This window comes from Hemiscyllium ocellatum, chromosome 13 (genome assembly GCF_020745735.1).
Source record: "Hemiscyllium ocellatum isolate sHemOce1 chromosome 13, sHemOce1.pat.X.cur, whole genome shotgun sequence".
Classification (NCBI taxonomy): domain Eukaryota; kingdom Metazoa; phylum Chordata; class Chondrichthyes; order Orectolobiformes; family Hemiscylliidae; genus Hemiscyllium; species Hemiscyllium ocellatum.
Window position 1 is genome coordinate 3,834,882 of NC_083413.1, and position 25,801 is coordinate 3,860,682.

Consider the following 25,801-nt stretch of genomic DNA (forward strand, 5'->3'; position numbering starts at 1 on the left):
TAGTTAATTAGACCGGCCATGTACATACTGTGGTTATAAAAGAGTCTTGTGATGTCTGGAATTTATAAAAGTTATGGGTAATTGCTTTCACATAAGATTTATAAGAGGTTGTTTCTCTTGACTGAGCAATGTGGTACATTTGCACATGGTGATAACATTGTGTGCCATCTATAAGATACACTGCAGCAATCAACACTATCCAAACTAACCTTCATTATCTGAAAACCAAGATTAATGTGTGCATGGGAAAACCACCATCTGCAATTTTCCCTTTGAGTCATACAACATTTTGAATGGCAAATGTATTGGTGTTCTTTCAGTATTGTTAGGTCAAAGTGCTTCCTAACAACACCATGGCCATACCTGCTCCTGAGGGATTGCAACAATTCAGATATGCAGATCATCATCATTTTCTCAACAGTAACAAGAATGGGTAATAAATGCCAGTATACTTGTAATGATCACATCTCATCAACAACACAGAGACACAGATGAGAATTTCAGAAGCAGATCCATAGTCACGGCAAAGTGACTCAGTGGTTAAAGTTAAAAATCACACAACACCAGGTTATAGTCCAACAGGTTTAATTGGAAGCACTAGCTTTCGGAGCGCTGCTCCTTCATCACTTGATGAAGGAGCGACGCTCCAAAAACTAATGTGCTTCCAATTAAACCTGTTAGACTATAACCTGGTGTTGTGTGATTTTTACCTTTGTGCACCTCAGTCCAACACTGGCATCTCCAAATCATGACTCAGTGGTTAGCACTGCTACCTCACAGTGCCAGGAACCCAGATTCAATTCCACCCTCCATCGACTGTGTGTGTGTGGAGTTTGCATGTTCTCCCTGTGCCTGTGGGAGTTTCCTCTGTGTGCTCCGGTTTCCTCCCGCAATCCAAAGATGTGCAGGTCAGGTGAATTGACCATGCTAAATTGTCCATAGTGTTAGATGCATTAGTCATGGGTAAATATAGAGTAGGGGAATGGATCTGGATGGGTTACTCTTCAGAGGGTTGCATGGACTTGTTGAGCCGAAGGGCCTGTTTCCGTACTGTAGGGAATCTAATCTAATCAGTAGAAATAGCTTGTGAAGTGGTCAGCTTATTTCAGGGTCAAATATGACACCAAGATTATGAGCTTTTGAGTTTAGCCATGGACAGTTGCCAAGGAGAGCAATTAAATCAGTGGCTAGAGACTGAATTTGGAGCTGGAAACAATTAAAATGGCTTTGATTTTCCCAATGCTTAATGCGTAGACATTTCTGCTCATCTGCCACTGGATGCCAGACAAACATTCCAACAATTAGCCACATTGGGGTAGACAGTGGTGTGACAAAGCTGAATATTCTCAATTTTTGGAGATGCTAGTGTTGGACTGGGGTTAAAAAAAATCACACAAACACCAGGTTTATAGTCCAAAAGATTTATTTGGAAGCACTAGCTTTCGGAGCACTGTTCCTTCATCAGATGGTTGTGGAGTACAAGATCATAAGACACAGAATTTATAGCAAAAGTTTCAGTGATGTAACTGAAATTATTATTTTAAAAGACCTGGATTATTTGTTAAGTCTCTCATCTTCGAGAATTAACATGATGGTTTCAGTTCTTTCATATGTAAATCGCAGAACTTTTTAAAAAAAAAGTTACATTCTCAAATGAACTTTAACAACTGGTGTCACGTCAGCCCAGATAATCCATTTAAAGGGTGAGCTGCCCTGTGTGAGACTGTGTCACAATAATCAGACTGATCCCAAGCTAAAAAAAACAGATTTACATCATCTTACATGGATTCATGCAGTTTTTCAGCAAAATATGTACAAAATATGATCAACATTTATGTGAGAATTAACAGTGTGGTAAGGCCAAGTGGACAAGGTGAACCGAACACAGCAGCTGAGACAACTGATCAAATGTCTCAATCTTAACAAGATTATCAAAGCTCCTTGTTTTGGTGTTGGGACATGAAGGGGGAATACACAGGGGTAAAGTAGTTTAACAATGTCATTTGAGAAAATAAGTGGGATTATGTTTCCATTGCCCCACTATAGTGAAGCTTAAGCAGAGAAGATTAGGACCCAATAATGCTTGATGTACTCTATTCTGTATAAGGCAGGAGAGGCAGTGGGTGGTGAGCAGAAACTACACAACTGAGGTTTTAAACGTGCAGATGCCCCTCGCAAGTATTGAGTGACAAACTGTGGTTAAATCCACCTGGAACATTCACAGTTCTTGCAAATGTGGATTTTATTTTAAATTACAAAGGGCTAAGGTATGGTATAAGTGAGTGATGCTGAGGTTTCTGAACCCTGTGTAACATTAGGACCCACTGTAGCTCGTGGGGCATGTTATAAATTGTGGACATTAGGCTTATTCCCTGGATCCCAGTTGGGGCCTGGGAGTGTGGGTCAAGTCCCTCAGGCCCATACCCAGCCCTCAGCCCGGCCCAGGCCCCATCCCCCAGACTCGGGCCCCAGCCCATGACCCACTCCCAGGCTTGGGCAGAGCTCCCGAACTCCAGCCCGAGGCCCAGGCTCGGTGCCCCGGCCTAGGCCCAGGGCCTACCCGCTCCCCCCGCAGCCTGCCGCCAGGGGCACTTCTGGAAACCCCGTCGGTGCGGAGCGCTCGCGAAATCCCCCTCCCCCACCGTATCCGTCCGCCCTCAGAAAGTAGTGCGGTTACCGGCTTGTGGGGGGGAGGCGGCCAGGCTCGGCGCGGCGTCACTGAGGGAACGGCGGCCGGGAGAGTGTCCGGAGCCCGCGCTCTCCCGGGGACGAGGGGGAGGGGGAGCCGCGTGGCCCCTGACAGCGGCTGGGAGTGGGGGGTGGGATGTGGTGGGGGAGGGGGGGGAGCGCGGGCACCGGAAGTGGCCGGGCGGGCAGGGTATAAATAGGCGCGACCGGCGGCGAGCGCTTCCTTTCGGTGAGGAGGCGGCGGTGGGTGCAGAAGATGTCTTGTGGCTCCGCGGATTACAGGTGAAGCCTGAGGCCTAGAGGGGGAAGGGGGCGGGGGTAGAAATAATCCCTCAATCTCCGCGATTAAACCCCATCGGGAGCGGACTCTCCCCGAATAATAACATCGGCCTGTCCGCCGGAGCGGTGCCCGTCGTCCTCGCTGAGGGAGGAGGAGCCACCGAATGGCGCCTGGTGTCCGACCGGCCGCTTACCCCCCAGGCCAGGCCAGCCCCGGGTGGTTGTTTTGTTGGGGGTGGGGGTGGGTGATGCCCTGTTTCCCAACCTCCCCTTACCCCCACACCCGGGGGGGGGGGAATGATCTGGGAGTCTCCCCCTCGGTGATTTCGGCGGCGGACACGTGGACGGGAGCTGCCCCCTTGGAGCCGGGCCTCGGTTCCACCGGGAAACCCTGGGAGTGGATGTGGGGAGGGGAGAGCTCAGGCATCTAGGCCTCCCTCGGAACGCGCTCCCTTCAGCCGCGCAGGTCGCCTGGTGGTTGTGGTGTTCTTCCTCCTCCACCCCGTCTCTGGGCGAGAGGAGGAAGGGCAGCACCCTCCAGTGAGGGAGTTACCTGGCTAAACCAAACCCTGTGCAGGGGAGAGCTACTGGAGTGGAAACAGATTTTGGAACGCGCTTTATCTAACTTAGAAATCTTTCTATTGTGGCTTTGCAGCTCTAAAGAACATGGCCCAGATGGCATGGACCCAGATGGTGTTATTGAAGTGAGTAAAGTATTCAGCATTGTGCTTTATTCTGGAGTTTTCTTCTTCTTTGGATCGGTTTTAATGTTTTTCTTCCACCCTGTCCAGAGCAACTGGAATGAAATTGTTGATAACTTTGACGACATGAACCTGAAGGAGACCCTTCTTAGAGGAATTTATGCATACGGATTTGAAAAACCTTCTGCTATCCAACAGAGGGCAATTATGCCATGTATTAAAGGTGAATATAATACTAAATTTAAAGATGCTTTTTATTAGAGCAGCTTCTTTTATCATGGCAGTGGTTTGACATTTCACATGTCATGCTTAGCTAAGATAAAATGTTTTTCTGTTTTTGTAGTAAAATTGTATTCTCTTGACTTAATATAGTAGATTATTCCTAAGTTTGAGCCTGGAGTGAAATGATGTTTTACCATCTTTCGGGACTGATGTAATGATGAGAAACCTCTTTACTGATCACTCTGTTTTATGAATGACTTTTGTCTTTCAGCATTTGGAGCCTTAGAATATGGCTGTTCCAATATTTATGTTCCTATGTCTGGTGGGAAGGTCATTGCTAGCTTTATGTGGGAGCTGTAGATCTGTTGCTTGCTTAAAGGCCTTAATCCTTTAGTGTAATGCTTAAATTGAATTTATTGTTTAATTTAAACAATTTAAGGGTAATGTTTGGTTCCTTGTTGATTCAGGGTTTGATGTTATTGCCCAAGCACAGTCTGGAACTGGTAAAACAGCCACATTTGCAATCTCGATCCTGCAGCAGCTGGAATTAGATATGAAAGAATCGCAGGCTTTGGTCCTGGCCCCTACCAGAGAACTGGCTCAGCAGGTAAAAAGTGCTCTATCAATGAGGTTTGAGCTCAATATCTTCATGCTGCAATATTTATTCTGGGATCATTAGATAGGACCTTGTGCATGTGCAACTTCAATCTGAGCCTGCACTGTTGATTACTGTCCATGTATTTAAGGTTTATCTACCCAAACATGGAGCCAGAAGGTGGGAATTGGTTAGCTTATTTGGCTGGTTTGCAATGTAGAGGAATGCCAACAGGTTCAGTACCCACCTGAGGTTACCATGAAGGCTACACCATCTCAACCTCTCCCCTCACCTGAGGCATAGTGACCCTCCAATTAAACCACCTTCAGTTTTCTGAGAGCAGCTGTATAGTCCAGTAAGACTGCAACTTTACCTTTACCCACAACATATTTGTTTAAATTACACTTGCCTTCCTCTGACCATGCGTAATTCACATCTGCCTTTTTTTTTTGAAACAATTTACTCTTCATTTGGTCTTAGTCTGCAAATTTAGCTATACAAGTCTGTACTTTTAAACAAGTTGTAAATACATATCCTGGCCAAATCACATGGGAACACCTTTTGACTAATTATCAATCTGTCAAACTTTACTGTGACTTTGTGGAAGTGCTGTCTGACTATCCATATGGACAGTATCTACAGACTCCTCATCCACCATTTATATCATGTTTCTTTTTAGTGCAATATGTGATTAGAATTTGACCTTTTTTTCAGTTACTTAAGCGATTCTTTATCCATTCGGATGTCTAAAATCAGTAGAAAATGAGTGCATTCTAAAAGTTGAAAAGCCATACTTGGAAGTCGGAGTTCAGGCTGAAGCACATTGATCACTAAAGTGTGATGTATGGGTGAAGAAAATTATCTAGAAAGGTTAATAGAATGCTATTTTTTATCTGGAGAATTAGGGAGTAGTCGGGCAAATATACAAAGCCCCAAATTCAACCAAATGTTTGAAAATTTATTGTCTCTGAAAACTGTGCAGTCTCTTAGAATGATAATTAGCATCCTACATTTCTACACTGAGGCAGTTAGCTTTAAGCTGCATGATTCAGAGCTTCAACACACTGATCAGTTTGGTTCCTGGCTCCCTAAAGTCTAGCCTCTGTCTACAATGTAACATCTCAGGAGTGAGATGGGATACTCTCCACTTGGATGAGTGCAACTAAAACAACACAAGCTTGACTCCATCCAGGACGCAGCAGCCCACTTGATGAGGACCACATCTACAAGCAAAGATTTTTAGACAGCATCTTCTAAAGAAGGGCAGCAGGTGCATGGGAATGCCAACACTTGCAAGTTACCCTCCAAGCCCCTTACCATCCTGACTTGGAAATATGTTTGCTACTTCATTGAGTCAAATCCTGCGATCATCTCCCTATGGCATTGTCAATCACCTTGTAGCACGTGGACTGCATCCGTTTAAGAAGGTGGCTCATCGCCTTCTCAAGGATAAGTAGAGACCAGCAATAAGTGTTGGCCATCCGACACTCTGCACGTCCTACAGCTGTTTTAAAAGTAACACTGCAGGTTGTATTTCATAGAATTTATCCAATTAAGTTGAATGAAAGCTTCAGCTAATAAGAGAAGCAGATAGTACTTTTTTTTATTGTTCCCCAGTCCTAGATGGCTCAAATGAAAGCCCAACAAAATTCCTGAAAGATATGCTAATTAATAGGAAACATTTCATGCAGAAGGCTGATGGAAGTTTGGAATTTAAATTCATTTTAAATCTGAGTGAGTTTGTGAAGAGATGAGCATAGAGAATAGGAAATTAGTTTGCATCGGCTGTGATGAAGAAAAATAAGTAACCAGTGCATTTTTTTGAATAGTTGCAAAAGAGTGTTCAATGTGGACAAAGTTAGAAACTGATAGTCTTACAGATCCTTCGTTAGAATCAGTAGAAAAATTGCTTTCAACCTGAATTTAAACATTTTAACATTATTGCAGAAGATTAGCAGGAAGTGAAATATCCAAAGGGGTCATCAAAAAGCCTGTGTTGAAATATTTGCCGGATTCTTTCTGCACCCGGCATACAAAGGTTCAGTGTCTAAATGGTTAAACCCTTCATAAAATTTTCTTGTCAGTACAAATGTTCAGTACTATTACAATAGATAATTGTGATGTTCAGTGTTTAAATGTCAAAGCAATCAACTTTTGTACAGTAAAGTCTCTCTTTTTAATAAAAGGGTTGAGTGAATCTCTACCTTTTTTAGATCCAGAAGGTAATCCTGGCCCTGGGTGACTACATGGGTGCTACTTGCCATGCCTGCATTGGTGGCACTAATGTACGAAGTGAGATGCAGAAGCTGAATGCAGAAGCTCCCAACATTGTTGTAGGAACTCCAGGGCGAGTGTTCGACATGTTGAACAGGGGATATATATGTGAGTACTGATCTTAAAATCCAAAGCCCAGAGTGGAATGATGCTTTACCATCTTTCGGGGCTGACCTGAAATGGAGACAAACTTCTGAACTGATCACTCTGTTCTGTTTGGGTGTTTGTGTTTTAACTGATGAAAACAGACTTTGAATTGGGTCTCAAGTTAATCAGAAACTGAGGTTTAGAATTCAAATTAATAGAACATCTTGCTATTTATTATTCTGTAGGAATTTATGCTGAAACTTCAAAGATAATCGTGTAACTTGGTTTAAATAATTATTACAGCTTCAAGGTGGATCAAGATGTTCGTTTTAGATGAAGCTGATGAAATGTTGAGTCGTGGATTCAAAGATCAAATCTACGAGATTTTTCAGAAACTGAGCACAAACATTCAGGTATGCTGGTTTGCTTTTCAAATGGGGAGGGAGTCTGAACAATAAATGACGTCAAGTGTTATTACCTGCAGCATTATCCTGTCCAAATTTATTGGTGTTAACAACTTCCTCTTAAGCACTCTGCTCAAATTGCAAAATTCGGGTGTCTGACTTTTGTAATAATGCGAGTAGAGTACACCGAGGAAGGAGAAAAAAATGCATAGCATTGCAAATGAGACCAGGGTGGACCTCTTTCTTAATGTCTGGTGTCCTTTGTCTCAAGATTCTGTGCTACATACTTCATGAGTAACTAGTTGGTCCTGTGTTGCGGGTTGACGTTTTAACCTGAAATAAAATGGTCTTATATTTGGCAGAAATTGTTTAGTGTGTGGAATGCATGAATACCCATTCTAATGGGGACCATTAGTAGGAAGGTCAGACTGCACTGCTAAATGACTTTTTCTGTTTAGGTGGTTTTGTTGTCTGCTACTATGCCCAGCGATGTCTTGGAGGTCACTAAAAAGTTTATGCGTGATCCAATCCGTATCCTTGTGAAAAAAGAGGAACTCACCCTTGAGGGTATCAAGCAGTTTTACATCAATGTGGAGAGAGAGGTGTGTTGAATGTAATTGAAAATAAACCTCTACGCCAGAACATTCAATAAAATTCTATTATTGAAGGCTCAGTTCACATTCAGGATTTTGTTGTGACAGGAATGGAAGTTGGACACACTTTGTGACTTGTATGAAACTCTAACCATAACACAAGCTGTGATTTTTCTTAATACGAGGAGGAAGGTTGATTGGTTAACTGAGAAAATGCATGCAAGGGACTTCACTGTTTCTGCATTGGTAAGATTTCTGTGCTGTTTTTCTCTTCCATTTTTAAAGGTGCTCAAATAAGTATATAAAGTACCTGTTCCACACTTGCTGAAGTTATAGTTTTAGTCTGGGGTTAGTCATTCTCTCAGCACAGAAACAGACCGTTCAGTCCAACTTGTCCATGAAGTTTAACAAACTAAGCTAGTCCCCTTTGCTTGCATTTGGCCCATGTCCCTCTAAACATTTCATATTCGTATTCATGTCCCTGTCCAAATGTCTTTCTAATGTTGTGACTGTACCTGCATCTCCCAATCCTGGAGTTGGAAATGTGCTGACCAGTCAGGAGAAGAGTTGCCCTGTTGGTGGAACTAAACTTTGAAAGGAGTTGGTCTTTCATTTGCAGACTGGCTTCTTTGCTGATCAGTTCACAAATGTGGGAAAGAAAGTGGTGGTAATGGCTGCTAAGGTGGCGGGCACAATGGTGTGGGGATTGAGGGACTGGAGAGAAATTTGAGATGGTGGAGGTGGGCAGTGGATGAAAGCCAAGGTGGTCTGTTGAAATTAGACCAGACAGTCTAGCTGTTTCAGACACTTGATACCTTGTTTATCAATGCAGTTTTTTCTATGATTTTTGATTCCAGCATGGTGATATGGATCAGAAAGAACGCGATGTGATTATGAGGGAATTCCGTTCGGGGTCTAGCCGCGTACTTATCACTACTGACTTACTGGTATGTATATTGGCGTTTTAGAAAATAGCATTTTGCTTTTATTGTGGCGTTCCTGCACATGCAGAAAATTGTCATGTCAGTGTGTTCTTCATGCTCTCTATCACCCTGGCCTAGGGAGGTAGGAGGGAAATATGCTGCTCAAGAGTAGCTCAGGTCTTTGTAAAATGGATTTTTGAGCATAGTAAAGTACTTTACAATTCAGATTTTAAATACAGACTTGGCTCTTTCAATATTTTCTTTACAGGCTCGTGGCATTGATGTACAGCAGGTGTCTCTAGTTATTAACTATGACTTGCCTACAAATCGTGAGAATTACATTCACAGGTTAGTGTACTTCATGTCTATCGAAATGAACATGCTAATGTACATTAAAGCAGAATCCTGTCAAATGTTGTCATGGTGGTGGTTTAAATGTGGAGGTGTGCTTAATCTGGGTTGCATACAGGTGTTAAATTTTGGATAGGGAATGAGGAAGTTCATGTTGAGGTTTGAGAAGTCCTTTTTCTTGTATGTCTCGTCACATGTGGTTGTCCCAGAAGGTTGTGATGTACTTTCCATTGTCTGAATCTTTATCTTTTAATATTTGCAGAATTGGTCGTGGTGGTCGCTTTGGAAGGAAAGGTGTTGCTATTAACTTTGTTACTGAAGAAGATAAACGAATTCTTCGTGATATTGAGACATTCTACAATACAACTGTGGAAGAGATGCCTATGAATGTGGCTGACCTGATCTAATGATGGCATGAGAATTTGCATTTGCAGCTGCTGAATTATCAGACTATATGGTGCGTTGTGCTGCTTCACGAGTTGTTGAATCTCTTCTCCCATGTGCAGACAGGATCAGATATCCAGCATTGTGATAAGTGACTTGAGGAACGCCATCCTTTTGCAGTGTTGACTGCTGGGGTGGGAAGTTTAAGTCATGGGGTGTTTAAACATATATGCCCTTCAGTGTTTTGAATGTTCTGTAGTAGCATTTCTGTTCGATATTCTTTATCACTTAATAGTTTACTTATGGACTAAAAAATTCAAGTGCTGTGTTAAATCAGCCAATTATGTCAAACTGGCATATCTACAACTATTTTAAAATGAAGCTTGCCAATCAACTGGTAAATGTATGTGCACTTTTTTCTAGAGTAAATCTAACTACATGTATTTGTATTTAATAAAAAGTTTGAGTTGTGCAAAGATCTACTTGTGCTATGATCTGCACAGTTTTGGCTTCCCAGTAGGTGGTTGTTAAAGATACTTTGTACAAATGTGAGAAATTTGGCATTAGTTTTGAGGGAGGCCAAATGTTGTAACTGCATTCCTGTATTGCATCCTTATTTTTGTAACTTTGTAGTTCTTTTGTTTATTGTACATGGGCTGTTCTAATTTATGCAATCTGTCGCTGTCTTCTATTCTAAATATTTATTTTTGTTTTCTCTAGAAAACAACCTCCTAGGAGATTGTACAGACTCTGCTCAATAGTAAAATACAGATCTTTCAACTTTTAAACCATGTTGATCTAAGATGCTTCTGGAGAGAGTAAATGTAGGAGGAAAAACTACCTGTAAATTTGCAATGGTGGTGCATGTTTGTATGATCTGAGCAATATAAAATGCAGCAAGCCTAAGCAAATGTATTACAGGCTCATTCCTGTGGTGCTTTTAAACTATGAAACACTATTGGAGGGTTACACTCAAACTTACTTCTAAATGGGGTTTCTAGAAGATACATAGCTTTATATGCCTGTGACCTCTTTTAATCAGTAAGGTTTAAGCCATGCATGTGTAGGGATGATTTAATATCAAATGCTGGCCAATTTTGGAATTGCAGTGTTCCAGCCCCAGTGAAGCTAACATTTACATTGAACTGAACAAATCTGAAGGAACATTGTGCAGGTTTAGATGAGTAACTTGATTTGTGTATAATTTCTGCATTTTCCTTTTGGTATGGCTTGCAAATAATCAGTGCCCTGACTGACTTGAATCTACATTTGAAGGTATTTGCAACAGTAATGTGTTTTGCACCTATTTAGATTTATTGAATTTGTATGGTGGAGTTTTGAGAAGTTAGAATGTAAAGCTATTAAAGTTAATTTCAACTTGAAATGTGGACCTCTTGCTAGGAGGAACAAAAGCTACAAATGGTCATTTTTTTAAAATCTCATTCCTCCCAAAGAGTGGGAGACTTTGGTTTGCTGATTTTCCTTCTAGTTGTAGGTGTGAATGAAATGGTTGACTTTGCTTGTTTGTGTTATATTTAAATGGCAAATACAACATTCAAAATTAGATTCCAGGGAAAAGTACGTGGAGCAGGTCTGTTGGGTGGAGTTGGTTAAACACCTGGGCCTAAGTTCTGTGTACCTCACTGAGAGCCTTGCTCATTAGCGTGGCAATACCTAGTGACATAGTCATCAAAAGCACTCTGCGATGTTCCACTTTAATAAACAGTAAGTAATTGAAGGTGGCAGCTACTTAGTGTTCCTGCTTCACATTCTTTAGATTAGAGCTGCATCTGTCTTAGCCAGTAGCAGTCTTCAGCTTTCCTGACTTTGACTTAACAGTGTACTTGCATTGTAACATGGAACTGAACAGAATTTCTCAATGGCAAGTAAATGCTACTGAGGCTGGTACATATAACATTAGTGCAGTGTCAGCCCTTGATGTTGCACTGACCTGTGAAACCAATCTAACCTACACTATATTTCCATGTGCATATTTATCCAATGACTAAAATGTCCTTTAAGGTTGACAAGTTCACTGCTGTTGCGGGCAGTGTGTTCCATTGTGTAATTTTGTACAATGTTTGAATAACTTAATACCCACCTTCCACAATCTGGTCTTGGGGACTTCAAACTGAGCATGTCCCTTAATTCTGAGTTTATTGTAAATACATTAAGGATGTGGTATTATTAGTAAAAACATCCACTTCTGTGCATTGTTGGCCAGGCTGTCCTTTTTTGTGCTGCTAGCTGCTATCATGGGATTTAGAAAAGCTGATCTCGGGAATACTGGTTCATGTATGAATGCTGTTCCTGCTTTTTTAAATACTCTAAAGAATTTATCATAGAGTATTACTGTTTTTAAAAATGTACAACTAATGTGAAAGATGGTTTCCACAGATCAGGCTTCTTGTGGAATTTTGAAGCTTGGATGTTTGTTTTTGTTTCATAATTGAGGAAACTAAAGCCATTATTCATCCTCAATGCTATTTAAGACATCTGTCAGCATTTAATTCCTGTCAGAGAGCTGGCATAGATTTAAAACCCATTCTAAACTGTTATTGTATCTGTTGCTCCCGATAGGGTCCCCGTACTTGGGGGAGACTTGATGCCTTCTAGCAGAGCACTTTAGGAAAGATCTCTGGGACACCTGTGGCCAAACATTTCAACTCCCCCTCCCACTCTGCTGAGGACATGCAAGTCCTGGGCCTCCACCACCACTTCCTCACCACCCAATGCCTGGAGGAAGAATGCCTCATCTTCCACCTCTGAACAGTTCAAGCCCAGGGCATCAATGTGAATTTCACCAGTTTCCTCATTTCCCCTTCCCCCACCTCACCTCAGCTCCAAACTTCCAGCTCAACACTGTCTCCATGACATATCCTACTTACTCATCTTCCTTTCTGCCTATCCACTCCACCCTCCCCTCTTACCCATCACCTCCATCCCCACCCCTGTCACCCATTGTACTCTATGCTACTTTCTTCCGCATTCCCCCCCCTCATTTATCTCTCCACTCTGCAGGTACCCTGCCTCTTTTTCTGATGAAGGGCTTTTGCCTGAAACATGGATTTTCCTGCTCCTCGGATGCTTCCTGAGCTGCTGTGATTTTGTAGTACCACCCTAATCTAGATTCTGGTTTCCAGCAGCTGCAGTTCTTGTTTTTATCCATGTAGTGTTTATTGCGTGTTCCTAATTGCTCAGTAGGTACTTCATCAACATGTAGGCCAAACCAGTTAAGGATGATGGCTTAACTTTCCCTAAAAGATTTAGTGATCCAGATGGGTTTTTTCCAGCGGTGGGGGCCACTGTTGTTTGTGTTATACAATAACGATCTGGAAGGGGACACTGTTATGATCAGCAAGTTTACAGATGACACTGATTGGAGTAGCAGAAATCATAAAGGACTGTCAAAGAATACTGATTGCTGGGTGGAGAAGTGGCAGATGGAATTCAATCCAGGTAAATGGGAGGTGAAGCATTTAGGTAAGTCTCTAATTCAAGACCATATTATACAGTAAATGGAAGAGCCTTGGGAAAAGTTGGGCAGAGAGATTGGGAGTTCAGGTCCATTGTACCCTGAAGATTGCTGCACAGGTGGATAGAGTGGTCAAGAAGGTATATGGTATGCTTGCCTTCACTGGTTGGGATATTCAGAGATATGAGTTGGCAGGTCATGTTAAAATTATACACGACAGTGGTTTGGCTGCATTTAGAATACTGTGCAGTTTTGGACATCCCATTTACAAAGGGATGTGGACACTCGGGAGAGGGTGCAGAGGTTTATGAGGATGTTGCCTGCTATGAAATGTGCTAGCCATGAAGAGATGTTGAGTAGGTTAGGTTTGTTTTATTAGAAAAAAGGAGATAGGGTGGGGGGAGGCTGACAAATCATGAAGGGCATAGACAGGGTCAATAAGCTTTTTCCCAGTGTGAAGGATTCAATAATGAGGTTATGTTTTCAAGGTGAGAGGAGAAACATGTGGCAAGTACTTTACTACCTCTGCTGGCAACATGTTCCACATGCCTACCACCCTCTGTGATGAGGCAGGCATGGTAGATTCATTTAAGATGGGTCTGGACAGATGCATGAGTAGGTGGGGAGCAGAGGGATACAGATGCTTAGGAATTGGGGGACAGGTTTAGACAGTGGATTTGGAGGGTTGAAGGGCCTGTTCCTGGCCTACAAATTTTCATCATTAGACATCTAATTAAATTCCAAATTTTTTTTTTGCAATTCAGATTCCATCATATATTGTAGTAGGAATTCTATTTAAAGTGCTTCACCTACAGAATCTGCCCTCCCTATTCCCTCACAAGCTTTTAAACCTTCAGGTTACCCTTCAACCAACTGTTACACTGAAAACAAATGCAATTTGTTGAGCCTTTTTCACAGCTAAAACTGCTTAAATCAGGTAGGCAACACCCAACCTTTCCTCTATCCCCTGCAAAGCATTCACACTATTCTGCTAATGGAATATTCCAAGTGTGGCCAATCTAAAATTAGATAAAGCTGCACCAGAACTTATCTATTCTTCTATACAATGCCCTTTTTAATGAAGGCAAGTGTGGCATTAAACCATTCTTACTACCGTTATCTCCTTGTGCTGCCCACTTCAGTGATCTGTATACCTAGATATGTGTATCAATACAAAGGGTTCTGCCATTTATACTATATAATTTCCACCTGTACTTGATGTTCTAGAATGCATCCTATCACATTTTTCTGGATTAAATTGCCATGCCCAATTGATCTGTAGCCTCTGACAATCCTCACTATCCACAACTCCACCAATCTTTGTATCATCTGCCTCCTGATTAGACCAGCTACATTTTCATCACATTATTTTTACATAAACTATGAACAGCAGTGGTTCCAACACTGATAGCATATGACTTCAGCCTTGTACCAGTCCACAAGGGACCCTGTCAAAGGCTTTACTGAAGTCCGCGTTGACAACAAATGCTTTTCATTTCTGGATCAAGTTAATGAGATATAACCTCCCCCACACAAACTCATGATGTCTATCAATAATGAGTCCACTAATTGATTCACAATAAGTTCTTGGCATCTTTAATATACCACTTAGATTACTATTGCCCACCACTGTTGATGAGTGAATTATGATCATTGACGTGAAAAATGTGTTAAGTTGTTTGTAGATATCATTCATCTGCCTTGAAAGGGCAACACTTAATCTCCTGGTAACCAACTAAATTCCTTCTGAATCTTGATGTAGCAAAGATATTATTTTCTGAATTCTAACAGGTTCAGCTTTTAAGACAATCCCTTCATCCCAAGATTGAATGCAGAGAATTTGGCTCAACTACTAAACTTTCCAGTTATCAAAATAAACCTGTAGACAGGACATGGGTTACAGACTCACTGAAGCTGGGGGAGTGAAGTACTGATTTTCTCTTGTCAAACTTTTATCAGCACAGACTCTTCGCTGAAGGCAAGCATACCATATGCCTTCTTGACCACTATCCACCTGTGTAGCAACCTTCAGGGTACAATGGACCTGAACTCTCAGATATCTCTGCTCAGCAACTTTTCCCAAGGCTCTTCCATTCATTGTATAATTTGCTCTAGAATTGGACTTTCCTAAATGCATCACCTTGGCAAAAGTGAGGACTGCAGATGTTGGAATCCAGAGTTTAGATCAGAGTGATGCTGGAAAAGCACAGCAGGTCAGGCAGCATCCGAGGAGCAGGAGAATCAAGGTTTCAGGCAAAAGCCCTTCATCAGGAAGAGCTCTATTCCTGATGAAGGGCTTTTGCCTGAAATGTCGATTTTCATGCTCCTCGGATGCTACCTGATCTGCTGTGCTTCACCCGCATCACTGATCTAAACACTAAATGCATCACCTCACATTTGTTTGGATTGAACTCCATCTGCCACCTTTCCACCCAACTCTCCAGTCTATCTATATTCTCCTGTATTCTTTTGACAGTCCCTTATGCTTTTTGCTACTCCACCAATCTGTGTCATCTGCAAACTTGCTGATCATACCAACAGGAGTGGTGGTTAGAGTTTCTCTTATTGGAAATAATCATAGTCTGGCATTTGCTATTTGTAAGCCCAAGCCTGGATATTGCTCAGATTTTGTTGCTTTTGAACACTGGGTGCTTCAGTATCTGAGGAGTTGCAAGTGGTGCTGAACATTGTGCAAACATCAGTAAACATCCCCAATTCTGACCTTATGATGAAGTGGAGTTAATTCATTGATAAAACAGCTGAAATTAGTTGGCCAAGGGTACTATCCTGAGAAATCCTGCAGAGATGTCCTGGCTTTTCAACGCATTGGTTAGGCCACATGGAAAATTCTGGTCTCCCTGCTATAAGAAAAATGGGAAACTGGGAAGGGTTCAGAAAAGATTTACAAAAACATTGCCAGAGGTTAAGGGAGGACCTTATAGAGGTTTATAAAATCATGAGGGGAATGGATAGGGTGAATAGATCTTTTCCCCTGGGTGAGGGGGGTGGAGTCCAAATGTACAGGACATAGGTTCAAGATGAAATGGAAAAGAAGGTGCTGTGTGTATGGAACGAGCTGCCAGAGGAAGTGGTGGAGGCTGGTTCAATTGCAACATTTAAAAGGTATCTGGGGTGCTATACGAAAAGGAAGGGTTGAGGAGTATGGGCTGAATGCTGGCAAACAAGACTAGATTTATTTATGATATGTGGTTGGAGTGGGCGAGTCCAAAGAGTCTGTTTCCATGCTGTACAGCTCCAAAAGTCAATTCCTCTGCCTTAAAATATTCAAAGTCCTTTCATCATCTTTTCAAAAGTGCTGCAGGTCATGTCACAAAATACATTGTCTAATCTTAGATGGGCCATACCTGAATTTTGAAGACTGACCCCTAGTTATAGATGATTTCAGAAGACCCTTTAAGATCTAACATTTCAATATGATTCTCTTCAAATCTAATGAATATAAGCCTTGCATGTCCAAATTTTTAACAGGTTTATAAAATCATGTGGATAAGATGCATAGCCAAGATCTTTTTCTAAGGGTAGGTGAGTCCTAAACTAGAGGGCATAGGTTTAAGGAGAAAGATTCAAAAGGGACCTGAGGAGTAACTTCTTCATGAAGGTGGTGTGTGTATGGAACCAGCTAGGCAAAAGTGAGGACAGCAGCATCTGAGGACTAGGAAAATCGATATTTCGGGCAGAACCCTTAATCAGGAATGAGGCAGGAAGCCTCAGGGTTGGAGAGATAAATTTGGGGTGGGGGGGCTAGGGCAGGGGAGAAGGTAGCCAAGAGTACAATAGGTGGATGAAGGTGATAGGTTGGAGAGGGTGAAACGAAAAGGAAGATTGGCAGGTAGGACAGGTCATGAGGATGGTGCTGAGCTGGAAGGTTGGAACTGTGGTAAGGTGAGGGGAGGGGGAATGAGGAAACTGGTGAAGTCCACATTGATGCCCTGGGGTTGAAGTATTCCGGGGTGAAGGATGAGGTGTTCAAGCTGCCAGAGGAAGTTATGGAGACTGGTACAACATTTAAAAGGCATCTAGATGGATACGTAAATAGTAAGGCGTCAGAGGGATACGGGCCAAATGCTGACAAACGAGACTAGATCACCTTATTATCTGGTTAGCATGGATTGTCAATCTCAAAACTCGCTAATGAGTTGATGTTTCTCTACTGTATAACTGTTGCTTCAGGTAATGATAATGTAATCTTCAGAACTGCATCCAACACATTTATATCCTTTGCAAACCACTGCATGTTTTGTAACCTCCCTTCCTTTGCAATTCCCTTCATGATAAATTATAACATTCTAATTAACTTTCCTAATCACGAGCTGTATATCCGTATGAACATTTTGCAAAGCATCTACAAGGATAAGCAGACCTCTACATTCCAGAATTATAATCTCTAAATATAGAGCTTTAGAATTTTCCTGCCAAAATGGACAGTTTTTACCACGTTGTTTGCCAGATCTTTGCTCACTCACTTAAACGTTTCTTTTTGCAGTCTTATGTCCTACCTATTTGTGACAAAAGCTAATTTAGCAACCATACCTTTAATCCGTCATCTAATTTAGAAGTTGCAAACAGTTGAGGTCTCAGCACAGATTCCTATGATCCACCACTTGTTAAATCTTTTTCAGTTTGGCAAGATGTATGTTTACTGTCTCTTTCCTGTTAGCCAGCCAATCTTCTATCTCTGCCAATATGCTGGCTCTATACTGAACTTTTATTTTCTGCAATAAGAGTTTGATATGGCACTTAATGCCTTCTGAAAAAACTAACTACAGTACATTTAATGGTTCCCCTTTATCCATAGCACAAATTACCTCCACAAAGAACTCATAGATCAAATAAGTTCCCTTTTGCAAAAACACATTGTTTTGTTACCATGAACTTTTAATTACTTTCTTAGTAACTTCTAACATTTTCCCCATGGAATGATGTTAAGCTAAATGGTCTAGTTTCCTGCTTTTTGTCACTTCTTGTACAAAGAAGTTACATTTGTTATCTCAATCCAATGGGACCATCGAAGGAGATCTAGAAAATTAAAACCAATGCACATAATCTCACTAGCTGCTACCATTTTTAAAACTTTAGGATGAAGTCCATCAGGAAATTAGGGACTTATAAGCCTGCAGCCCCAACAATTTATTAAAAGCTTTTTGGAAATCTAATCGCTTTATGTCTACTGGTCCCCCTTTGTCCACCTCATTACTTCCCAAAGATACTTAAGAGGCTCAAATGGAAGGAAGGTACAAAATGTCTTGTTCACAAAATGAAGTTCACAATGCCTGATCACATCAATTTTCAAAGTATTCGGCTGTAATCTCCTTATGGGAATCTGGCAACTTCCTCATGTCACATGTTAGGTTAATTGGCCTATGTTTTCTTGCTTTGTCTCTTCCCCACTTGTAAAACAGAGACGTTACATGGCCCTTCCCGAAACTTAATAGCTCAGTCAGTACAGCATCAGACTTTTCAAGAAATTTTGGACAGTTTAGCATATACATCGATCATGCAGCCATAGTTCTGGGTACACATCAGCCTTTGGCTCTAATACCTTTCTCTGGAGACCAAGAGTAGCAGAACATTGCTGCATCATTTCAGGTTATGTCTGAATTCACCCCAGCAGCATGCATAAAGTAATTTTAAGGGATGACCCCTTCTCAAGTTAGTGATTATTTAAAATTGCTTGTGCATGTGTTGGATTAGATTTGCTGAAATACTCACGGTCAACAAATTATTACACTTCAAACATATTTGAAAACACTTTATTTTGTATGAAGCACTGATCTAAAAGCATTGTAGAAAAGTCAACACTTGGCTTGAGGGCTTTAGACTATATATAGATCTTCCAGGTCTTTGTGGGACCAAATAATGGAGAGGAATTGTTTTCTTCAACTGCTGCTTATCGAAAGTTTGATTAAGTGGTCTGTGTAAACTGTTGCATAATAACTGCAGAAAGACTGATCATCTGCAGATACTCATCAGCACCATCGATTAAACACTTGTCAACTTCCTGGGGAGAAAAGAAATGGCCATTTTTACAATGAATGCAACATTTTAACATTTGTTAAAGCTAGCTATATAACTGTCAAAGATAACAAAGATAACTAACAAGTAACTTCCTCAAGATTAACTCAACTGGCATTTAGGGCCAATTCTCAAGAATATTGTATTTCTATCCTAAAAATGAAGAATTTCTCTGAATGGAAAATCTTTCAATACTGACAACAAATGCCAGAGAAAAGATCACAGAAGCGCTTCACAGGAGGCTCCTAAGCACTGAGGATGTCACCTAGACAGGGGACGAAACATCTGCAACACAAATTCCCAGCTCGGCGAACAGAACCACAACAACGAGCACCCAAGCTACAAATCTTCTCCCAAACTTTGAACTGACAACAAATTTTCAAGAATACCGATGGATAAAATTAGCAATACCATTCAAGGTGCCCCATTCTGCTAAGGTGTAAATCTGTCATAGAAAGTGAAGCTCAGTCATGGTAACTTGAATTTGGAAATATGCAGAAAGGACAAGTAGATGGAGAGCAATGCTATATATTTTTAAAAAGATACAAAATGTTTGCTAGGAATAATTCTGTGATACTTCAATATCACTGAAGCACTTCAAACTTACTCAGGCTTCAGGGGAAAGGCATTACAACATGTCTAACCAATATAACAAGTACTCTTAAATAGAATCCGATTCATTGTGAGATTAGATTCCCTACAAAATGGAAACAGGCCCTTCAGCCCAACAAGTCCACACTGACCCTCCAAAAAGTAACCCATCCAGACCCATTCCCCCTGAATGATGGACCTAACACGATGGGTAATTTAGCATGGCTAGTTCACCTAACCTGCAGATCTTTTGGATTGTGGGAAGAAACTGGAGCACCTGGAGGAAACCCACGCAGATTTGGGAAGAATGTGCAAATCCACACCGATGGTTGCCAGAGGTGGGAATTGAACCCGGCTCCCTGGTGCTGTGAAGCAGTGCTAACCACTGAGCCACCGTTCTGCCCACTATCAGACTACAATTACCACCTAAAGAGTCCACAATGGCCAGTGAACCACTTACTACTTCTGTATTACACTGGCATTTTAGCCAATTAATGTCAAGTGGGGGTAAAAACAAATGGTTTTCAAGATTCAAAGGTCAGGATACCAAAGCATGCAGCGAGATGGAGTTAGGTGAATGAATTTGTAATAGTTTAAAAGCAGAAAAAGGTAAAACATAGCTCAAGGCATACTTACTGCCAGTTTTAGTGTGATCGCTGATTTCTGTTGATCGTTAAGATCCTCTTTATCAATAATGACGTCATGTAGTTGATTGATTAACTGTGTTGCAGCATAGCCTTCATTTATCATATTCTGACAGAAAATACAGCCAGAGATTAATAGAAGCACTTCATATTAATAGAAGCACTTCATACTTCCAGGAGATGGCAAACTGTAAAAAGCAGTTCCTTTCCCCATGATTGACCCTCTGCACCATGTTTGGAATCAATTTGATTAGCCAGCACATCAGTAACATATTTAATAGTGGACATTTGATATATCAGCGACACATTCATATTTTTATGTCCCCACTTCCATAGTCTTCCTTTTGAAGTGTTGTATTATGCCAGGCACTATATGCAATTATTCAAAGGCTTGCTCATATTGTGATTGTTGGCATGGTAATTGTCAGAGAGGGCACTACTGAGTCAGATCTGTTACCACTGCACAAACGTGTATTTTTCAGCATACATACACAAAAGATGCAGGAACGTTAGCCAATATTTTGTCTCCTTGGACGTCCATGTAGAAGCTAATTGGAGCTGTTGGCCAGGCTCAGCTTTCCAACCTATCTGATAGTTCATTTGTCAGTGAAGCCAGCATTACGGCTTGAATCAAGCAGCATAAAGCATATTTATTAAAACAAGAGTCCAGTTTCATAAAAATTCTTTCATGGGATGTGGGAATCACTGGCTGGCACAGCACTGATTGCACACCTCTAACTGACCACAGGGTGGTGATGATAAGCAGCCTTTATCTGCTGCAGTCCTGGGGTTTTGTTTTTGGAGGGGGGGGAACAGCTTTTGACCCACCACTGGTGAAGGAACTGCAATGGAGTCACAAGTCAAGTTGGTGTGCAACCTGGAAGGAACCTTCCTGTGCATCTCCTGATGTCTTTCCAGGTGAAGGGTACATGGATTCAGAACCCACTCTCAAAGGACATCAGGTTATAGTTCAATAGATTTATTTGGACGCACTACTTTTTGGAGCACTGCCACCTGATGAAGGAGTTAGTGCATCCAAATAAATCTGCTGGACTAGGTGTTGTGTGATTTTTAACTTTGTACACCCCAGTTCAACACCGGCATCTCCAAATCATGACTCTCCAAGGAGGCTTGGTGAAGTATTGCAGTGCATACATCATGAACTACTTCAATTTTACAAGATTAATATGCTGTATTGCACTAACATTTCAATAAATCTGGACAGATAACAACAGTTTCACCATGCAGCCATAAGAGTAGTTAATATGAAACATGCAAATTTTACACAATATACAAAATTTTCTGAGTTAAGGGAGTCGTTTTATCTAAATTTTTTAACAACTGTCTTACCAAATATTTACCAGAAAAGAACTGCTCACCCAGTCAATTAATCTGGACTGTCATGACAATTTTCTTCTCCACTCAAATCATTTCTAGCACAGACGAACACAACTTGATGAATAGAATGAAAAACAGAAATTGCTGGAGAAGCTCAGCAGGTCTGGCAGCATCTGTGGAGAGAAATCAGAATTATCATTTCAGGTCTGGTGTGCCTTCTGAGGAAGGGTCTGCTGACTTACTTCTGAGGAAGGATCACTGGACTCGCAATGCTAACTCTGATTTCTCCCCACAGATGCTGCCAGACCTGCTGAGCTTCTCCAGCAACTTCTGTTTTTTGTTTCTGGTTTACACCATCTGCAGTGCTTTTGATTTTTATTTGATGAATAGAATACTGTTGCATGAAATGTAGAAAAGGGATTTTTACCTAATTCTTCACGTGAATCCAGTGTCAGCCCTGCATCAGGTCCGAAAGAATAGTTTGGCATGCCTAACTGATACAATTTTACAAAATACTAAATAGATTTCAGTGCCCAGAATGGGCAGACCACATCTGGAGTATTGTGCGCAGTTTTGGGCCCCATATTTCAGGATGGGTGTACTGGGGCTGGGGCATGTTCAGAGGAGGTTCACGAGAATGGTCCCAGGAATGAAAACCTCAACACATGAGGACTCTGGGTTTATACTCAGTGGAGTTTAGAAAAATGAGGCGGGGGGATCTAACTGAAACATACAGAATACTAAATGGCCTGGACAGAGTAGATATTGCGAAGAGGTTTCCATTGGTAGGACAGACTAGGACCAGAGGGCAAACCCTTAGAGAGTAAAGAGAAGACCCTTTAGAACAGAGATAACGAGAAACTTCTTCAGCCAGAGAGTGGGGAATCTATGGAATTCACTGCCACAGAAGGCTGTGGTGACCAGGTTATTGAGTATATTTAAGACGGAGATAGATAGGTTCCTGAGTATCAAAGGTTACGGGAAGAAAGCGGGAGAATGGGGTTGAGAAACCGATTAGCCATGTTTGAATGGCGGAGCAGACCTGATGGGCTGAATGGCCTGATTTCAACTCATATGCCTTATGGTCTAATGATACTGGAAGAAACTTTAGGGATGAAAAATGGACAGGAGGTGATTGGCCCCCTCCCCTCCCCAATATAGATCCACCCAATTTCCTCTCAGTTAATGATCTACCGTTACATTTTAACACATAGTTGTTAAAAGTCTTGCCTAGTGTATTGTTAATAAGAATCTTTATCCTTACTTTTACTACAGTTTCCAGTTTTTCAAAGGAGCTGCTATGGCAAGCAGCTAACAAACTGTCAATTATTTCCGATGGCACAACCTAGAAATGGGAAGAAAAACAAATAACATAAGCAAACAGCTCAGTTCCCTCACAAACTGTTGGGATGAGGCAGTTAGGAAAATGCAGAGGAGAGCACAATAAAAACAAACAAAAGCTTCAAGATTTACAAAAAGGTTTGAACCTAACATTTCCTGAAATCTGGAAAACTCCTCTTCACAGAATCTCTACAACATGGAAGCAGGCTGATCAGCTCATCAAGTCTGCACCAACCCTGCAAACAGCATTCCACCATAACCACAACCACAACCCTCTCACTTTAACCCTGCATTTCCCATGGCTAACTCATCTACCTGAACATCCCTGGACACTACGGGAAATTTCCCATGGCCAATCCACCTTAACTTGTACATCTTTGGACGGTGGGAGGAAAGCGGAGCATCCAGAAGAAACCCATGCAGACAAGGGGAGAACGTGCAAACTCCACACAGAACATAGAACATAGAAAAATACAGCGCAATACAGGCCCTTCGGCCCTCGATGTTGCGCCAACCAAATCCTACCTAACCTACACTAGCCCAATAACTTCCATATGCCTATCCAATGCCCGCTTAAATGACCATAAAGAGGGAGAGTTCACCACTGCTACTGGCAGGGCATTCCATGAACTCACAACCCGCTGCGTAAAGAATCTACCCCTAACACCTGTCCTATACCTACTACCCCTTAATTTAAAGCTGTGTCCCCTAGTAACAGCTGACTCCATTAGCGGTAAAAGGTTCTCAGTGTCTACCCTATCTAAACCCCTAATCATCTTATACACCTCTATCAAATCTCCCCTAAACCTTCTTTTCTCCAATGAGAACAGGCCCAAGTGCCTCAGCCTTTCCTCATACGATCTACCTACCATGCCAGGCAACATCCTGGTAAACCTCCTCTGCACCCGTTCCAGTGCCTCCACATCCTTCCTATAGTATGGCGACCAAAACTGCACACAGTACTCCAGATGAGGCCGCACCAGAGTCTTATACAACTGCAACATGACCTCAGGACTCCGGAACTCAATTCCTCTACCAATAAAGCCCAGTACACCATATGCCTTCCTCACAGCACTATTTACCTGAGTGGCAACTTTCAGAGATCTGTGTACATGGACACCAAGATCCCTCTGCTCATCCACACTACCAAGTAGCCTACCATTAGCCCAGTAATCCATCTTCTTGTTACTCCTACCAAAGTGAATGACTTCACACTTAGCTACATTGAATTCCATCTGCCACCTTTCTGCCCAGCTCTGCAACCTATCTATATCCCGCTGTAACCTGCCACATCCTCCTTCACTGTCCACAACTCCACCGACCTTTGTGTCATCTGCAAACTTGCTCACCCAGCTTTCAAGCCCCTCCTCTAGATCATTTATAAAGATGACAAACAGCAACGATCCCAAAACAGATCCTTGTGGTACACCGCTAGTAACTGCACTCCAAGATGAACCTTTACCATCAACTATTACCCTCTGTCTCCTTCCAGCCTGCCAATTCCTAATCCAAACCTCTAATTCACCCTCAATGCCATACCTCTGTAGTTTTTGCATTAGCCTACCATGGGGTACCTTATCGAATGCCTTGCTAAAATCCATATACACCACATCTACTGCTTTACCCTCATCCACCTCCTTAGTCACCTTCTCAAAGAACTCAATAAGGTTTGTGAGGCACGACCTGCCCTTCACAAAACCATGCTGACTATCCTTGATCACGTTATTCCTATCCAGATGTTCATAAATCTTATCCCTTACAATTCTCTCTAAGACTTTGCCCACAACAGAAGTGAGACTCACTGGCCTATAGTTCCTCGGGCTGTCCCTACTCCCCTTCTTGAACAAGGGGACCACATTCGCTATCCTCCAGTCTTCTGGTACTATTCCCGTTGACAATGACGACATAAAAATCAAGGCCAATGGCTCTGCTATCTCCTCCCTAGCTTCCCAGAGGATCCTAGGGTAAATGCCATCAGGCCCAGGAGACTTATCTATTTTCATCCTTTCCAGTATTCCCAAAACCTCCTCCGTACATACTTCAAGGCCATCCATTCTAATCACTTGTGACTCAATATTCACACCAGCAACAGAGTCCCGTTCCTGAGTGAATACTGACGAAAAGTATTGATTTAGTGTCTCACCAATCTCCTCCGCCTCCACGCACAACTTCCCACTACTATCCTTGACTGGACCGATACCTACCCTAGTCATCCTTTTATTCCTGACATACCTATAGAAAGCCTTTGGGTTTTCCCTAATCCTACCAACTAAGGACTTTTCATGTACCCTTCTCGCTGCTCTTAGCTCTCTCTTCAGATCCTTCCTGGCTACCTTATAACTCTCAATCGCCCCAACTGAACCTTCACGCCTCATCCTTACATAGACCACCCTCTTCCCTTTCACAAGGGATTCCAATTCCCTATTAAACCACGGCTGCCTCACAAGACCCTTTACTCCCTGCCTGACTGGTACATACTTATCAAGGACACTCAATAGGTGTTCCTTGAACAATCTCCACATATCATTAGTGTTCTTCTCCTGAAGCCTGTTTTTCCAATCCACGCATCCTAAGTCATGCCTCACTGCATCATAATTTCCCTGCCCCCAGCTATAGCTCTTGCCCTGCAGTGCACACTTATCCCTCTCCATCACTAAAGTAAAAGTCACTGAGTTGTGGTCACTGTCGCCGAAGTGCTCACCTACCTCCAAGTCTAACACCTGGCCTGGTTCATTACCTAGAACCAAATCCAGTATAGCCTCACCTCTTGTTGGCCTGTCTACATATTGTGTCAGGAAACCCTCCTGCACACATTGGACAAACACCAACCCATCTAACGAACTCGAGCTATAGCTTTCCCAGTCAATATCTGGGAAGT

General features: G+C 42.0%; 2 protein-coding genes and 3 non-coding genes across 6 annotated transcripts in view; 4 read left to right on the forward strand and 1 right to left on the reverse strand.

Moving 5' to 3' along the window:
- The first annotated feature begins 2,879 nt into the window (after nt 1-2,879).
- Nucleotides 2,880-9,574, forward strand: LOC132821750 (eukaryotic initiation factor 4A-II). Its single transcript, XM_060834477.1, has 11 exons — nt 2,880-2,970; nt 3,623-3,671; nt 3,759-3,891; nt 4,358-4,497; nt 6,699-6,867; nt 7,150-7,259; nt 7,709-7,852; nt 7,952-8,089; nt 8,701-8,790; nt 9,035-9,114; nt 9,380-9,574. The coding sequence occupies exons 1-11, from the start codon at nt 2,945-2,947 to the stop codon at nt 9,522-9,524; spliced, it is 1,224 nt and encodes a 407-aa protein (XP_060690460.1). The 5' UTR covers nt 2,880-2,944; the 3' UTR covers nt 9,525-9,574.
- LOC132822006 (small nucleolar RNA SNORD2) lies at nt 4,066-4,133 on the forward strand. The gene has a single exon (XR_009645391.1). It is a non-coding gene; the product is annotated as a small nucleolar RNA SNORD2 (small nucleolar RNA).
- On the forward strand, nt 6,898-6,967 carry LOC132822007 (small nucleolar RNA SNORD2). The gene has a single exon (XR_009645392.1). It is a non-coding gene; the product is annotated as a small nucleolar RNA SNORD2 (small nucleolar RNA).
- LOC132822005 (small nucleolar RNA SNORA81) lies at nt 7,362-7,537 on the forward strand. Its single transcript, XR_009645390.1, has one exon. It is a non-coding gene; the product is annotated as a small nucleolar RNA SNORA81 (small nucleolar RNA).
- A 9,157-nt stretch (nt 9,575-18,731) lies between the features above and the next one.
- rfc4 (replication factor C (activator 1) 4) overlaps nt 18,732-25,801 on the reverse strand; it is a 38,674-nt gene continuing 31,604 nt past the window's right edge. Inside the window, exons 9-11 of one of the 2 annotated variants that reach the window (XM_060833987.1) lie at nt 22,847-22,927; nt 20,237-20,353; nt 18,732-18,995 (exon numbers count right to left, since the gene is read on the reverse strand). In XM_060833987.1, coding sequence (XP_060689970.1) covers nt 18,900-18,995; nt 20,237-20,353; nt 22,847-22,927 — 294 coding nt within the window. In that variant the 3' untranslated portion in view covers nt 18,732-18,899. Of the gene's footprint in view, nt 18,996-20,236; nt 20,354-21,623; nt 21,756-22,846; nt 22,928-25,801 lie in introns of those variants that run through there. The other variant, XR_009645309.1, reaches the window with a different exon arrangement.

Coding starts and splice junctions, on each gene's coding strand:
- LOC132821750 (XM_060834477.1), top strand. CDS start 2,945: ATGTCTTGTGGCTCCGCGGATTACAG. Junction 3,892..4,357: donor AATTATGCCATGTATTAAAG/GTGAATATAATA, acceptor TTGTTGATTCAG/GGTTTGATGTTATTGCCCAA. Junction 7,853..7,951: donor ACATCAATGTGGAGAGAGAG/GTGTGTTGAATG, acceptor TTGTTGTGACAG/GAATGGAAGTTGGACACACT.